Source organism: Chionomys nivalis, chromosome 7 (genome assembly GCF_950005125.1).
Source record: "Chionomys nivalis chromosome 7, mChiNiv1.1, whole genome shotgun sequence".
NCBI lineage: Eukaryota > Metazoa > Chordata > Mammalia > Rodentia > Cricetidae > Chionomys > Chionomys nivalis.
The window spans coordinates 64,672,971-64,690,239 of record NC_080092.1 but is presented as its reverse complement, the minus strand read 5'-3'; the positions used below and the strand labels follow the sequence as shown (position 1 = coordinate 64,690,239).

The 17,269-nt window shown below is 42.3% G+C and overlaps 1 protein-coding gene across 17 annotated transcripts in view; it reads right to left on the bottom strand.

Annotated features, from left to right (window-relative positions):
* Synrg (synergin gamma) overlaps positions 1 to 17,269 on the bottom strand; it is a 79,875-nt gene that overhangs the window by 20,284 nt on the left and 42,322 nt on the right. For 9 of the 17 annotated variants that reach the window (XM_057773751.1, XM_057773753.1, XM_057773752.1 and 6 more), the window contains 2 exons: positions 11,034 to 11,966; positions 380 to 742 (listed from right to left, as the gene is read on the bottom strand). In XM_057773751.1, the coding sequence (XP_057629734.1) occupies positions 380 to 742; positions 11,034 to 11,966 (1,296 nt within the window). Of the gene's footprint in view, positions 1 to 379; positions 839 to 11,033; positions 11,967 to 17,269 lie in introns of all 17 variants that reach the window. The other 8 variants (XM_057773750.1, XM_057773746.1, XM_057773748.1 and 5 more) reach the window with 1 other exon arrangement.

The window sequence follows — 17,269 nt, the reverse complement described above, 5'->3', positions numbered from 1 at the left end:
AGAGTGAAGAAAAGCCACACACTCTTTGTCTTTCTCCAATAAGCAGTCATGAGGGACTGCGACCTGAACTGAGCTCCAGGGAAACTGCAGTCCTACAAGTTGGAACATCTATTTCCTGCTAACCAAAGAATCATCACTTTACTTTTTCTTTGAAATTACTTTTTAGTTTTTAAGGTAGTGTCTCATCATGTAGCCTAGGCTGGCCTGAAGCTTACTATATAACCTAGCTGACCTCAAACTCATGATCCTCCTGCCTCAGCCTCTTGAATGCGAGGGTTACAGACATGGGTCACCATGCCTGGTTTTAAACATCACTGTGGCATTCTCAGGAAAGAATGGAACACCTCAGTTGAACAAGCCCATGAGAAGAAAGGCTTACCTTGAACAGAAAGGTCAAAGGTTGCCAGCTCACTTTTGATCATTTCTTCACTGGACTTCATTTTGCTTTGTGAATTGGCTACTAAAAAGTCAAATTTGCTGATTTTGGGCTTTTCGCTTTGAAATTCTCCAAAGTCGTCTGCACACTCCCTGGGGGTTTCGTGAGAGGCGATACTGGAAGCCGGGCTTGGACATGCCATCTCGTGGCTCTGTGCCGCTGTGGGCAGGTCCTGCCTTGTGAAGTCCTGGTAGTCCTCACTTTCACACTCTTTCTGCTCCACGCTCTGGGGCATCATGTCTTTAAAGCTGGCGAAGGCTGCGAAGGGAGTCTCTGGGAGAGCATCCTCGCTCGCCAAGGCTGTTCCTTTGGAGAGAGATGACATGGTGATGTTTTCAGAAATGCCAAATGAGGTCTCTTTCTTTTGAAGATCTGAGGTGGCTGAGAAGGACCCATTTCCTGCTGAGGGGACAAATGGAGAGAGTTTTCTGCCCTGAGATGTATCACCCCTGTCTGGCCAGTCACAGCTCCTAAGTGTGCTCACTCCAGAATGGCTACTATAGGTTCCAAAAGCATCTCAGTCTAAACCTTCTACATCTGAAAGGAAAGGAAGGTCCCACAATTAGAGCCAAGCTCCTAAGTTAGGCAAAATGCCTAGAACATTTCGTCAGTCCCATGCTATGCTGCAGGAACTGCAGTCAAAGCTTGTACTAAAATTAAAGGAGTTGGGCTGTAACATTTGATCTTTCAGAAACCGTATTCGTTTTCAGCTAGCATTTATATTTGATTTTAAAGAAACCTAGGCACGGTGGTACACAGCTTTAACCTCAGCATTTGCGAGGCAGCTTTCTATGAGTTTGAGGTCAGCCCGATCTCCAGTTTCAGCACAATCAGGTCTACAAAGAGACCCTGTCTCAAACAAAACAAAACGAAACAACAAATACTTTCTGTTATATGTGAAAAATTACTACAAAGATAGGTTGCGTAGCCATGTCCACACTGATCATTTAATGAATTATTCCTTTTTAAGCTCAAAGGCATTCATACATATTCTGTACCAAAACCACATCTCCTTTTCTCTAGACTGTGTAGACACTGTTCTTCTTAACCACAGTTATAGGAAATGAGACAAACCAAAAATCCAGTTTCTCAAAACAAAAGCAAAAGCCTTCTCATCTAACTTTTAATAAATTACTAGAAATTTCTGTGTCAGGCAAAGACACATAGAGGATTTTAATCAAGCAGTCACTTACCTTGTTTTTATTTTGGTCAGTTTGGATATCCTATTGCTGGGATAGAATGTGAGAAAAGCAAAAATCAGCCCAAATTACATTAGTTCTTAAAAAATAGAATGGAGGACCTGGATGTGGTGGCGCCTGCCTTTAATCCCAGGAGGCAGAGGCAGGCGGATCTCTGTGAGTCCTAGGCCAGCACACGAAAAGTCTGAGGTCCTTCTGGGCTGTTTCTGCTTCAGTAATGCATCTCCCTTCCCACACTCACTGAAAGTGGAAGAAGTGAAAGAGAGATGTGCTGGGCTAGAAGACTCACTTTCTTCTTCATCTATAGTTAAATAAGTTCGATGAGGTGGGGCCAGCACTTGGGAGGCAGAAGCAGGCTGATCTCCTTCGCCAGCCTCGTCTATGAATGAATGAATGAACGAATGACGAGACAGCAGAAGACAGCAGAAAGAATGCAGCTTTTCAGTCTGGAAAGATCCAAGTTTGATCCATCTACTTACTTGGTTAGCATGGACACTACCCTTCTAGTTCAGTCTGGCCTTGAACTCCTACCTCAGCCCCCAAGTGTCCTTTTCTGAACTCTGATATGCTCATCTATGAAGTGGAGGTGTGAGGACAATCAGCTGTGATAATGTATGTGGGAGATTGTTCAGAGCCTGGAGGGCAATACGTGTACAGCGTGAATCCTTTCAGAGTAAACCCGAAAAGGTCACTTGCCATCTTAGTGATTTACTAGGAAAAGCTGTTCTGCTCATTTTCTTCCCACGTCATGCAGGGGACTGAACCAGGGCCTTGGCACACTAGGCAAGTGCCTGGCCACTGCCCCACATCTCCAGCTCTGTTTTTAACTCTGTTGAGACAGGTTCTTACTAACTTGCCTAGACTAGCCTTGAATTCAAAATCCTCCTGCCTCAGTCTCTTGAGTAGCTGGGATTACAGGCCTGGTTTTCAAGCTAGTTTTCAAAAAGTAAACTTGAGAAGGCTGCCTATGGCTGGCATGGAGACGCTCCTTTCAGGAGGGAGGGCACTGGGGCAGGCTAGAGGCCTCTTATTTCACTTAACTGCATCTGAAAGAGAAGGCCAACTGCTCCTGACAACCACACATACACAACCTCTCTGATAACTACACACAACCACTCCTGATAACCATATACACAAACCCCTGATAATCACACACAACCTCCATGATAAACACACAAACAACCCCCTTGATAACCACACACACAACCACCCTGATAACCACATACAACCCCCTGATAACTACACACAAAACCCCCCTAATAACCACACACAATCCCCTGATAACTACACACAAATCCCCCTGATAACTCACACAACCCCCTGATTTCCACACACAACCTCCCAATAACCATACACATTCTCTCCCGGATAGCCACACATACAGCCTCCCTAATAACACACACACACAACCCCCGATAACCACACACACAACTCACAAAGAACCCGGATTTTCATAATGAAGCCAATGGGTCCTTGCCCCTCCTTTCACAACAACAGCACATAGTTTAGAATAGGTTCGAGGTTCTGGACACCCGCACAGCTCTCCCACCACCACTCCACACAACTCTCTATGCTCCGATAAGAGCGTTCAATGAATGAGAAAAATGCTAGTCAACTGGCAAAGCAAATCTCCTTTGCTAAAAGATGGAACACTTTCAAATTCTGCAGCACAAACCATACCCCTCACATGTGGCTTGCTTAATAAGAAGGAAAAACAATTTAGGTGACAAATTTATAGTTTAGAAAGAGTGAAGCAAGCTGTTAGACGAAGCACTTTCTTAGTCTCTCACTGTAGTGTTCAGGAGACAGATGTGGTTGAACACCAGACTAGTCTGTCAGGCGAACATTGAGCAGAATGCTTCACCACACAGGTACGTTTATTATTAGACCTTTCTGGAAGGCTCTTTGGGGAAGCTATATCAGAAACTGCTTCTAGCGTCTTATCTATTAAAAAGTAGTGATTTGCCGGGCGGTGGTGGCGCACGCCTTTAATCCCAGCACTCGGGAGGCAGAGGCAGGCGGATCTCTGTGAGTTCGAGACCAGCCTGGTCTACAAGAGCTAGTTCCAGGACAGGCTCCAAAACCACAGAGAAACCCTGTCTCGAAAAAACCAAAAAAAAAAAAAAAAAAAAAAAGTAGTGATTTGGTGTTTTTGGGGGAGGGGAGGCAGGCCAAAGATAAATTTATGGAATGACAGCTCTAGTTCAAACACTGCAACCAAGTTGCTATGGTAATAAAAAGACCTTTTTGTGCAATTATGCAACAAGAAGACAAGCCTTTTTTTTTTTTTTTAAATCAAGAATGACTTGCATTGTAAGCGAAGTAAAAGGCATTGTAAGCAAAAAGGATTGCCTTAGCAGAAGAGCTCTTAAGACTTTATATCTATGAAGGTCTTCAATGAAATTATGGAACATTTCACCTTCTGAGGTGACCAAATGACTAAATGAAGAACCAAATGAACAACATAAAAGGAAATGTTTGAGATATATATTTTAACCAGAGAGTAAACATGTTATGAGTCACTAAATGCAAACTTTGAAACTGAATGTAGGTGAAAAAGCAAATTACTAAAGAGTAATTAGTTCGAACCTATAAGCACTAAACTGGCATTACATAAAAACCAAAACCCAAACGGTTACATAATGTCTATCCCTGAGCCTCAGCAGCTATACACAGTATAAATACCAAGTGTGCTTTTTTTTTTGGTATAGTGAACACGGGTAAACCATTTTCTGAGAAAAATCTGACACATAGTTGATTGGAGGTAAAGAACAAACAAAGAAACTCCCCATTTTTCCATGTTAACAACTCTCTATTTGCTTAGCAACCCAGTTCTTTGTATTATTGTATAAAGATCTTAAAAACAATAAAGAACAAGGCCTCCGGCTTGAAAGACAGGAGCCCTGTCTGGGAAAAATGATACCAGATGTTATAAGCACCAAAGTGGCTAGAGATGGCCTTGCAATTTAGTAGCTGAATTTTGAAAATTACAAGAGAAAAGAAAAAAGAAAATGGGGAATAACTGTACTAAAAGAAGAGATTGTTTGCAAGGGGAATTCACTATGACAAAGGACAAGAGAATAAACAGTACAACCTGCTTCCCATTGTGGATCAAATCAAGACATGGCTTTCTCTCCTGCAGGCAGCTAACCCTACCAGGCTCTTCCATAACCTCTATTCAGATCCACTCTGAATGCATGCTGTACATGGAAACAAGGTATCCCCAGGCATGTAAGCCACCACCACAGGACACAGAAGGTGAAACCCACACCTGTGGATGTTTTCTAAAGCTGTGGGCATATGCCCAAGAGATTAAGAGTTACTGGCTTTTAAGAAGGAGTTTAGAGGAAGAAGGAACAAAAGGGAATTACAAGCACAATTCCACTATTCTTGAGTGTTCTGCATAGCAGTAGCAACGTTTGCTGGCCCAAAGAGGGAACAACTGCTAATGTCTAATGCTGAGTTAGCCCAGCCTTCATTCACCAACACAAACCACGAAGTATTTGTATATCTCCACATCTCCTTCTTTTGGGCTCAATTCTCCTTTAGAGAATATTCTCTACAAACTGTAAAGCCTGGTCTGATTATGTCCTGTTAAGTCTCAAGCATGCTGATAGGCATTGTTGTAGAGAATAGGAAAAGTGACCTCCCTGAGCAACAGGCTACAAAACACTGCTGTTTGATTGCCTTCCTGCGCTTTCTAATCTGTGTAGACACTTCCCATTCTGCATGTTTGCACCGACTCCTGTGATGCTATGGTTTAAATTGTGTTTACACTTTAAGCATCTTCAAGTTTCTATGTCAATGCTTTATGGTCAATAAAGAAAAGCAGCAAGCACAAGAATACTAGACTCAGAGAAGGCTAGAAGGCAAGAGACAGTAAGATTGTCCAAGGTGAGTCAGGGAAACCCAGGCTGGACATGGGGCTCAGAGTTTAAGAGCACGTACCAATCTACCAACAGCCGTGTCAGGCACCTCACAGCCACCTGTAATTCCAGCTCTAGGAGGCCCAATATTTCTGGCTGCCGCAGCACCTGCACTTAAATGCACACTTCCACACATATATAATTAAAAATAGTAAAACTAGGGCTGGAGAGATGGCTCAGTGGTTAAGAGCACTATTTGTTCTTCCAGAGGTCCTGAGTTCAATTCCCAGCAACCACATTGTGGCTCCAAACCATCTGTAATGAGATCTGGCACCCTCCTCTGGCATATGGGTATGGAGGCAGAAAGTTGTATACATAATAAATAAATATATCTTTTTTTTTATTCTTTTTTAATTAAAATTTCAAACTGCTCCCCGTTTCCCATTTCCCAATAAATATATCTTTAAAAAAAAGTAAAAATAATAAAAATCCCATCAAAATGATACCAAGTGAGCACAAAAGATGGTAATTAAATGAAGGCCTTCTGGCTATCAAAAGGGAGAGAGCAGACTTAGGGGGCAGAGCCTCCAGGGTATATGCCCTCTTATGTTCTCAGAATCATTTAGCTGACATTTCCCAAACACCTTATCAAAAGTCCTCAGATGAGCTCCAAAACCACAGAGGAAACCCTGTCTCAAAAAACAAAAAAAAAAAATAAATAAATAAAAAAAAAGGCCTCAGATGATATCCACTCATAAGAAAGACAATAAAGTGATTCTGGCTGAGAGTGCAGCTTGGTGGTAGGGCACTTGTTTAGCATGCAATAAATAAATAAATAAATAAATAAATAAATATACATAAATAAAAATAGCTGGGCATGATGACATGTACCTGGAACCCTAGCTACTCTGAAATCTGAGGCAGGGGGATAACTTGAACTCAGGAGTTTAAGAGTGGCCTAGACAGCATAGTGAGACCTTGAGTCAAATAAAACGAAGTATAAATAAAAACCATCACCAGGTGGTGGTGGCACACACCTTAATCCCAGCACACAGGAGGCAGAGGCAGGAGTATCTCTGTGAGTTCAAGGCCAGCCTGTTACAGGATAGCCAGGGCCACATAGAGGAACCCTGTTTCAAACAGCAACAGATAATAGCAATCAATTCCTTCAACTATTTTAGACACTAGCATAGCTTGTATGACATGGCCAGTGTTCTCTGTTCTCACCTTACCCTCTGGTAATCAGCACAGATTCTACCAGGAACAACACAGTGCCGGCAGAACACCAGCATATTTGTGGGAAGTCTCATGCACTGACAGAGACAAGCATTAGCCAACCATATCTTACCTGGCATCAGGACAAACACCACAGGGTTATTTGTTTGAACCTACAGCACAGAATGCAAATCTTTATCACAAAAAAGGGATGCTGTGTTGTACTATTAAAACCACCTCGCCAGGCGGTGGTGGCGCACGCCTTTAATCCCAGCACTCGGGAGGCAAAGGCAGACAAATCTCTGTGAGTTCCAGGCCAGCCTGGACTACAAAGCTAACTCCAGGACAGCTAGGGCTGTTGCACAGAGAAACCCTGTCTCAAAAAAAACCAATAACAACAACAACAACAACAACAAAACCCCACCTCCCTAAAAATCATATGCTATCTAGACACAATGAACTGTTCAGTGAATGGCAGTTAGACACAGGGATGGTCACTTCTGCTCACAAGGGAGTTAAAGCAAACCTAGTAGACTGTCTTGGTTTTAAAGAATCTACGCATAGAGGAAGCCACAGCCACATGAGGTCGTTCTCGCAGTGGAGAGTGCAGCTGCTGGAGTCACTAGCTGGAGGCTCTTCTCCCAAGTTTGTTAGCAGTCCACATAGTTAAAATGCAGAGCACCTGTACAAGGTTTTAACAGCGACTTCTCAACTTTCAGCTCATTATACATCTTGAGTGGAAGGCCTGGCTTTTCTCCAGGTGAATTTCAACCCCAACACCCAGCTTTTTTCTTTCTTGGATGGCACATGAAAGTGATTTCTGGAATTCTACTCAAAATTCCCATTTTCAGGAGTTCAATATCCTTTTTTTCCACAAATCCTAAAAATGAACAAAAACTTAAAACCTTCAAATCATGAATAAAAACTAAAAACATTGAAATGATTCTTTCCCCGAAATCTTTATGTAGCTTGGGCTTGGGGCTTGAAAAGACTATTGCCAGAGTTCCTCACTCTTACCCTATCCTAAAATAGAACAAATATTTTTCATGGCTGGCTACTCATTGCTAACTTTCACTGGTCTTTGTGATTTTTATTAATTTATTGATTGATTTATTGCAATGCTGGGATCGAGTTTAGTGCCTGGCAAATACTCTACCACTGAGTCAGCCCAGACACTGTTTTCTTAAAAATGAAAATAGTTTAAAGCTTAGCTCTTTTGTTTTGAGGGTTGTCTTAGCTTTTAATGTTTATTACTGCTGTGTGTAGAGTGTCTATGAGAGAGCACACGTGCGCCATGTGCGGGTGTCCAGGTCAGAGTGTCCAGGTCATTTCCACATATATATATGTATGTATATATTTTACTTTGTCCAGGGAGACACAGTAGTATACTCAGGCTGGCCTTGAAGCTACAATTCTGTCCCAGCCTCACAAGTGCGAAGATCACTGGTGTGTGTCTCACATCTGGCTGAGGTCTATTTTCGCATCGTTGAGGAGTGTGCTTACTATATGTCTACATAGATTGATTTATTTGTGCTGAGGATTAAATAAGTACTTTGCAGATGCTGGCAAGCATGCTGCCAACTGAGCTCAGGAGCCTAACCCTACACATCAGCTCAATGCCACATTAATGACTTCTGTCAACGGGCATGGGGGCAAAGGCAACCATACCTCTGCCTTCTTAGGAGGGAAAAAAAGAAAACCCAGTCTCAAGGGACATGACTTCAATTTTACACCATCCAGATTATTTCTTTGTTCTAATTCTCAAAAACACAAATTACACACATCCTCACACTTTCAAAATATGCCAAAGAATCGTTTATTAACACAGGACTTACAGGTCGCAAAAGAGAATGGTACAGAAGAGCTGGGAAGGAGCCATCAGAGTAAGCATGCAGGCCAGTGTTCGCAGAGAAAGAGAATAATAAAGCAAGTTCCAAAGGGCACATCCACACACAAGTGTCTGTGTTGAAAAAAGACGTCAGAAAAGCAGCCAAAAAAATAATAAGGCGCTGATTAAAATACAAAGATTTTCCATGTCAAAAAGAGCTACTTCATAGGTAGGTAGCCACAAAGGTCTTGCTGACCCTTTGAGAAAGTCACAAATCAAAGTAAGCTCTTGCTGCCATAGAAACAAAGGATCTTAAAGACTGAACATCAAGACGCTGCTGTGCCAGAGAGAGTATATTTAGGGGGTGGGAGAGCAGCCTCATTGAAATTATACGCAGCAAGGGCTAAAGGGTAAATGCAATGATGTGCAGAGAGAAACCAGGCAATGTTATTAGTATATCTACCGTCCATACAAAGAGTTAACAGTGTGGGTTAGAGACAGTATCCCCTTCAGAGTTAAGTTAGGGTTTTCAAACAAGACCATGTCCATAGACAGTAATCATCCAAGTTCTTTTTGCTCCATCAGCCCACTTCTTTCTCTAGAATGTCCTTTCAACCCTCAGACTAAGAGAGCAAGTTCATCACTCCATGGCGAGCGGAAGGGTAGAATAGAGTCACAGTGCATTGAAGCAATGCCTACCGCTTCCCTCTCTAATATATTCATTCATGCAGCAGTCTTGCTCGATGGACACACAGGCATGACTCCCTGGTCAGCCATCAACCCTCTTAACAACCGCTCTGAAGGGTTACTACTCTGTTCCCACCAGAGGTTTACAGATCAACAGAAGGAGACAATCTGCCTTTCAGGTCTCCTCCCTCTGAAGAGAGTGGGCTTGAACATGGCAGGTTCCATTCTGAGAGTGTTCCAAACATACAGAGAGAGCACGGGCACAGATTATTTAACAGGTCCATTGGAATGAGCTCAGTCAAAAGCCAACCTCTCCTTCCCGAATAAAAGGCGGGAAAAAGACATCCCAAACCTGGATTAACTCATTTCACAGATTTGTGGTTTGGCACTGTGAAAGAATATAGATTCATTTTCAGAAAAATAGCCTCTAATTAATAACTTCAAAGTCCAAAAGGCTAGTATACATGTTGTGAAATTGTTTTTTAAATAAAAATCAAAGGCTGTTGTTTAAAAACAATGCCCCTTGCAACCAAGTGTTGTGGCTCACACAGCTCATACAAAAAAGAAGAATAAAATCATCTATCAAACAAACAGCAGCAAAGGAAAAAAGGAAAAACAGGAAAAAAATGAGGAAATAACAGCAAAGGGCAGAAGGAGCTCAGATAGCCAGCTGCACCTAGGAAACCCCTTGGCTGGCAGCAGGTGAAACACGCTGATCTTTGCTAACTTTGCTTTCCATTCAAAACCCAGCGTAAGAAACCCATTTCAGTAGCAAAGGACAGACACCATTTGCCAGTTTGAAATCTGTGGACTCTACAGCACTTCACAATGTCTGCTGAGCCTGTAAACTTGGAAGTGTCTTACCTGTCCCTCCCAGGTAAAGAAACAAACCCTGCATGTGCACACTACCTTTTCTAGAATAATACAGTAATGCTGAGATAGTTCTCATTATTAAAGGCCACAAAATAGGTTTATCTTTCTATATACATATTAAAAAACAAAATGAAATAAAAACTAGGACACTTGGGAATCTAGTTCTTGTGACAGGAAGCTGGACCAGAGAATAAACTGCTACATGTGAATCCACACAGGGTTTAAAGAGGGCTCCCTTGTGAAAGGCTTTCACACATCTTATCAGAAGTTAGTAGTTACCCTACCCTAGCATCTACAGGGTTATTACAACTTAATACTCACAGTCACGCTGCAAAACAGTAACACTGAAAACAGGCCTGCTCCCCGCCAGGTCCTGACACACCGAGCATCCCTAAGTGCCCTCTTTACCTCTTCTCAAGGAAGCTGACAAACTGCATTTCAAGTGGGAAGAGGTTTTTACTTTCTTGGCCTAGGAAGAGTCAGTTTCTGTAAACCAAACAAATACTGTCTTAGCAACTCTAAATGTACTCAAGAGAAGACCAAAGGAGAGCGGGAGCACTGATCCCACTCACAGGGATGAGGAAACACTATGGACACTGCAAAAGTTTTTATAAAATTCCTGGCTATGTGGGGTTCACTGAGCAGTGGGTTTGTATGGGCCTCTGACACCAAGTGAGTATTAGGTTTCAAAAATAAAAATATTTCGGCTCTCCAATCTAAGTTCTGGAGCAGTCAGAGTACCCATAGATTGTTTCCATAACATCATGTTGAACACTGCTTCAAGCAGACAGACAACAGGAGGCTAATTAATTACTAGATATCCGCCAAGGTAACGAGCCAGCGCCTCAGTCTGTCAGTCAGACAGTACCCACAGAATCATCTTTGAAATCTACATCACCATCACCAGAGCAATCTCACCAATTCCTCACCTGCGGCAGGAGGATGTTGGCCACTAACTGTTGGTAAATCCAAAGAGCTATCAGACATGACATGCTTAAGATCTCCTCCCACATCGGCCAGTTTCATGTCAAACTGAACAGAAAGCGCATCTTCTGAGTCCTCCTTGCCAACGCTGCTGCCACCGATGGAGGGGAGATCTAACGATTTCACCGAAGCAGAGTCTTCCTTGGCGTGTCTGAAAGCCACCGCTTTCTCTCCCAGGGATTTGTCTGAGCTTGTGGATGAAAACTTACTGGAATGGAAGTCAGCAAAGTCATCGTCGCTCTTGGCAGAAGGAGTGTTCTCTTTGAACTCCTCGATGGCCAGTCCAGCTCCCTCTAGGGAAAGCTGTTTGAAGACATCATACTTGGAAGATGCAGCAGGTGGATTCTGTGCACTCTCCCCTGTGCTGCTGGCCAAGGGGCTGGGACTCACTTCCTCTCTGAGGACGTCGTATTTGTCGTCTGCTTTTGCCTCGGATGAAATAGAGCTGTTACCGAAAGCCATGAAATCTGCAAAGTCATCCTGCTCCCCAACAGATGCAGGATTCGAGTATTCCCCGAAGAGGTTGAACTCTCCAAAATCATCTACCAAACTAGAAGTTTTAGTGGATGCCAGTGCTGCTGGGGCTGCCACAGAGCCGGCCGGCGGAGGTCTGGTAGAAACTGACTTTGACGTGCTAAACGCAGCTGAAAAGGGCACCAGTTTCTCACCACTGCAATTGACTGAGGAGAACATATCTAGGTCTGCTAAGTTCAGAGGGGTTTTCGCCGGTGTCTGTTTCTGTTGTGCAGCTCCAGAGGGAAAGGCTGCTGGAAAAGTGTCCTTTGTCGGTGGCTCTAGGGGTGACACACTATCGGCGGTCTTGAAGTCGGTGAAGCCGTCATCGGTTCCTGTGGATCTGAACTCGGCAAAGTTCTCTCCTGAAAGAAAGAGCATGCAGTGAAGGAAAGCCGCAGAGCTAAGCCCACACAGAACAATGCGTACTGAACTGGTAAGGTTTTATAGGTTTCTCCCCTGGCTTGACAGTAACCACAGTCCACACTCTCATCAGACAACTTGCTTCTTCATTACAGCCAGTGTGATATGGAAACAGGCAAGCACTACCCTCAAGACTCTCCTCCTCTGTCTAGACTGAAAGAGAAGCTGGAGGCTCCAGAGAGGCACACTGAGCAGCCCTTTAAAGATGAAACATGCCATACAGTTTTAAACAGAATCAAAAGCATCAACGAAGTATTGAGAAGAAGTCTTCTGCCTCTGATGTTCAGAATGCACAACTGAACAAGACTTCCAAAAGATTTAGAGCTGGATGTGGTGGCACACACCTTCCCAGAACTTGGGAAACTGAGGCAGCAGGATCACAAGTTGAGGCCAACTTGAGCTACTTAACAAGACCAGGTTTCAAATACACCAACCAACTAACCAACCAATGAACTAACCACCATGAAAAACAAACAACCCAATTACTAAAGGCTAGCGTTGTAGCTCAGTGCTCAATGGTAAAGCTCATGCATGAAACAACCATGACCTAGTTTCAACGCGGAGCACACATGCACAATACACACATGCACATACAGGAACACAAATTATTAGATGATAGGATATAATGAGATCTTGCTAAGTACACAGACATATTAATTTGAAGATATTTTGGCAAAAAATCTTTGAAAAAAGAACTAGTTACTTGGAAAGCAAGTTAAGTGCCATAGATAAGAGCCCTATAAAAATGTAAAAAACCTATGATTACTGTTGCTATCTATGTGTGTGAGTGTGGTGTGCACACATGGAAGTCAGAGGGCAGCTCTGGGCACTGACTAGCTCTTCTCCTTCCTATGGAGTCTGAGGACTGAACTCAGGACACTGGGCTTCTGTGGCAAACATTTTTTATCCTCTGAGCCACTTTTTTCAGCCCCTGAAAACTGATTATTTAAACTCTGGGGCCATAATTCTCTTGTTTGTTTGGGTTTTTGTTGTTGCTGGCATTGTTGTTTTGAGACAGGGTTTCTCTGTGTTGCCCTGGCTACCCTGGGACTTGCTCTGCAGACCAGGCAAGCCAGGACTCTTACTAAGGCTTGTGTTTTTCATTAGGATCTAATCTTGTCTCTTACAATTACAAGGACAGGATGCAGATGACCTCACTTTCCTTCCAGCGTCTGGAGCTCTATAGGGACACCCACTAGGACATGCCATTTAGTGAAATCCAGATATATACCAAACATGAATATTGCTATACAACCAACATCGCTGATTATTTAAAAAATAATGACTGTCACTCTAGAGAGTTAGAAATAAAAGCCCTAAATTTCTTTACTAATTCATACCCACTTTTTTTTTCTTTGACAGTCTACCTTAGTAGTTCTGGCTGGCCTAGAATTCACTAGGTAGAGTAAACTGGCCTTGAATTTGTGGCAGTCCCCTGTCTCTACCTGATGAGTGCTGATATTATAGGCATGCACTACCATGTCCAGCTTCTCACCCATTTTTTTTAAAAAATATTTTTTTTTAAAAAATGAAACACAGATACGTATGAGCCATAAAATGTACTTAAAACCAAAACCATAAAATCAGTTTCTAATATTGACACCATGGACGGCAGGCTTTACACCTATCATGCCTGATGCATGATCTGCACTTTGACTTTCCAAATGGAAAAAGCACTAGAAACAGTGTGATTTTTCTTCTTAATCTGATACTGAACCGATACTAGTAAAAGTCATCAATACAATACACCCACAGTACTACAGTAATCTGAGAGAAAGGAGCAGCCTTCAAGTTTCCTATAATTGTTTTCAAGATATAACATTAAAAGTCATAACATAGGCAGAGGCAGGTGGATCTTCTTGAGTTCAAGGCCAGCCTGGTCTACCGAGCTAGTTCCAGGACAGACTCCATAGCTACTGAGAAACCCTGTCTTAGAAAACCAAAAGAGAGAGAGAGAGAGAGAGAGAGAGAGAGAGAGAATATAAAAAAATCAATTTCACAAATTGACAGGAAATACAAATATGAAAATTACCCTAGGATTTTACAGACACATTGATGACATCTGTGTTATTTCTATACATGAAAAGGTAATTAGTAGTAATTTTTTTTGTCATTTTGATTTTTTGAGGCAAGGTCTCACATGGTAGCCCAAGCTGATCTTTAACTCATGGGAATTCTCCTACCTCAGCCTCATGAATACTATAATTAAAGGTATGAGTTACAATGTCCAGATCATATCCCAAATAAACTTATGATTATTGGTTGTGAAATTGACAGGTTTTGATTTCTAAACACAAATCACACAGAAACTAAACTTACTGATGACGAATTGTAAATTTTTCCATCAGGAATGTAAACTGGGTAAAAGGGTTAGAAGGAAATGAGAACGGGGTTTATAACTTCAGAACCAAAGCATGTTTCAGCGAATAAGCTGGCCAGGAGTGACCTGCTGGTCCACTGGCAGCTTTTTACTTCACCTTAGATTCTTGCAAGCTCCTCCTTTGATTTTTGTAACTTTTTAGGCCCTGAGAAAATTTAAATGGCTAAAGCTCTACAAAGAAGTGTCCTTTTTTATGTAGAACATTTTTTAGAACTTATGTGGAACTTCTGACTAAGCCTGTGAGTACTGATTAAACTGGCTCAGTACTGCAAGAAGCTCCGCTCTGAACTGCAGCTCTGCAGAAGCTCTAAGGTTTGACATTAAACATTCCATTCCTCCTATTTTTTGGCTCAAATTTGCTATGTAGCCAAGTATGACTTTGTGCTCCTCATCCTTCTGTGTCCACTTTCCAAGTGCTGCGATAAAAGGTCTGGCTCAGACCAAGGAAAGTTTTTTTTTTTTTTTTTTGGTTTTTCGAGACAGGGTTTCTCTGTGGTTTTGGAGCCTGTCCTGGAACTAGCTCTTGTAGACCAGGCTGGTCTCGAACTCACAGAGATCCGCCTGCCTCTGCCTCCCGAGTGCTGGGATTAAAGGCATGCGCCACCACTGCCCGGCACTTTTTTTTCTAAATATTTATTTATTTGCTTATTTATTTATTTATTTATTTATTTATTTATTTATTTATTTATTTATTATGTATACAATATTCTGTCTGTGTGTATGCCTGCAGGCCAGAAGAGGGCACCAGACCCCATTACAGATGGTTGTGAGCCACCATGTGGTTGCTGGGAATTGAACTCAGGACCTTTGGAAGAGCAGGCAATGCTCTTAACCTCTGAGCCATCTCTCCAGCCCCCCAAGGAAAGTTTTAAAGAAGTTTAGGAGAATAAAACATTCAACATAACTAATCACAGTTAGTAACTCAAAGGCTTTAAACTGAGTGAAGCAGAGAGAAACTAAAACAAGCAAATCAAAAGACAAAAACTGGGCCTCAGTTCAGGCTGAGAAAACAGGACCAAGGCACTACTTACATTTTGGGTACCACTACCTTTTCCTATTGTCTCTAATGAGAATAATGCAAATGGCCGGGTGGTGGTGGCGCACGCCTTTAATCCCAGCACTCGGGAGGCAGAGGCAGGCGGATCTCTGTGAGTTCGAGACCAGCCTGGTCTACAAGAGCTAGTTCCAGGACAGGCTCCAAAACCACAGAGAAACCCTGTCTTGAAAAAGCAAAAAAACAAAAACAAAAACAAAAAAGAATAACACAAATGGCCCAGCAGTTAAATGCAGTGGCTATTCTTTCAGAGGACCTGGGTTCAGTTCCCAGTACTCACACGGCTGCTCATAACTGTCCATAACTCTAGTCTTTGGAGGTCCAATGCTCTCTTCTGGGCTCTGTGGGCACTAGGTTCCCATGTGGTACATAGACATACATGCAGGCAAAAACAGTTACATACATAAAATAAAAAAATTTAAAGTAATATTTATATCATGATCATTAACACCAAAGAATCCTGACATTAAACCAGGTTCTACTTGAAACTCACCTAGGACAGAATGAAGTCAGGATTCCTCTAAGGTTCACATTTGAACACCTAGTACCCAACACAAGTATAGAGAAAGAAATAGCTTTCATATCTTAAAGCTATTTGGATGAAACACAAGGAAATATTGCTAGAAGCTAAGATCTATTCTAAGAGGTGGCCCTTCCTGTGGAGAGACGCTGGTGCAGTGGAATATCCACTGCACCTCCCTTACACTTAGAGACTACCCCACCCCAAGCAAAAGTGGAGAAGTCAGCTTTGAGTGCTGAGTACAGAAAGGCAGAATGTGATTGCACTCTCAGGAGGAAACCCTCATTAGAGCCGACACACTTCACAATGTGCAGAATTAAGGTTAGGATATAATCTAAGGATTACTCAAACTACATGCCATGTTTAACCACACATACTAACTTCTCTCTCTCTCATACACACACACACACACACACACACACACACACCTCTTCGTTTTTAAAATCACAAGTCAATTTTGAAAATTCTGAACAATGGTGATTTGAAGCAAGTACAGCACAGCACAGTAACTGACTTCTCCTTCTTCTTGGATACATAAGCTGACTTGGATACATAATACTGACTGACTCGTTCATTCGTTCATTCATTCAATTAACTGATCAATTTAGCAGTGTTGAGGATGGAAACGAGGAGCCTGCCCATGCATGCTAAATAGTCACTCTACACTGAACTACATCTCAGCCCTAAAGCTTTGGAAGGCCACTTGGTATCCACTAGGTGCCATATTGCACTCCCTGTGCCAAAAAGGTATGCTGTGGGATAATGCTCTTGTACACTGTAATGATTTGTCACTGGTATTGGTTTAATAAAACATTGACTGACCAGTAGCCAGTCAGGAAGTATAGGTAGGACAACCAGACTAGGAGAATTCCGTGAAGAGGAAAGGCAGAGAGTCAGTCAGAAGCCAGGTGTAGGGGAAACAAGATGAGAATGCCTTACTGAGAAAAAGTACCAAGCCACATGGCTAAACATAGATAAGAATTATGGGTTAATTTAAGTTGTAAGAACTAGTTAGTAATAAGCATGAGCAATAGGCCAAACAGTTTATAACTAATATAAGCCTCTGTATGTTTATTTGGGACTGAATGGCTGTGGGACCAAGTGGGACAGAAACTCTGTCTACAAAGGTCGATTTGGTAAAATACTAATTAGGTCAAGTCTTGCTCATCTCTAGTTTGTCATTTTTTTTTTTTTTCGAGACAGGGTTTCTCTGTGGTTTTGGAGCCTGTCCTAGAACTAGCTCTTGTAGACGAGGCTGGTCTCGAACTCACAGAGATCCACCTGCCTCTGC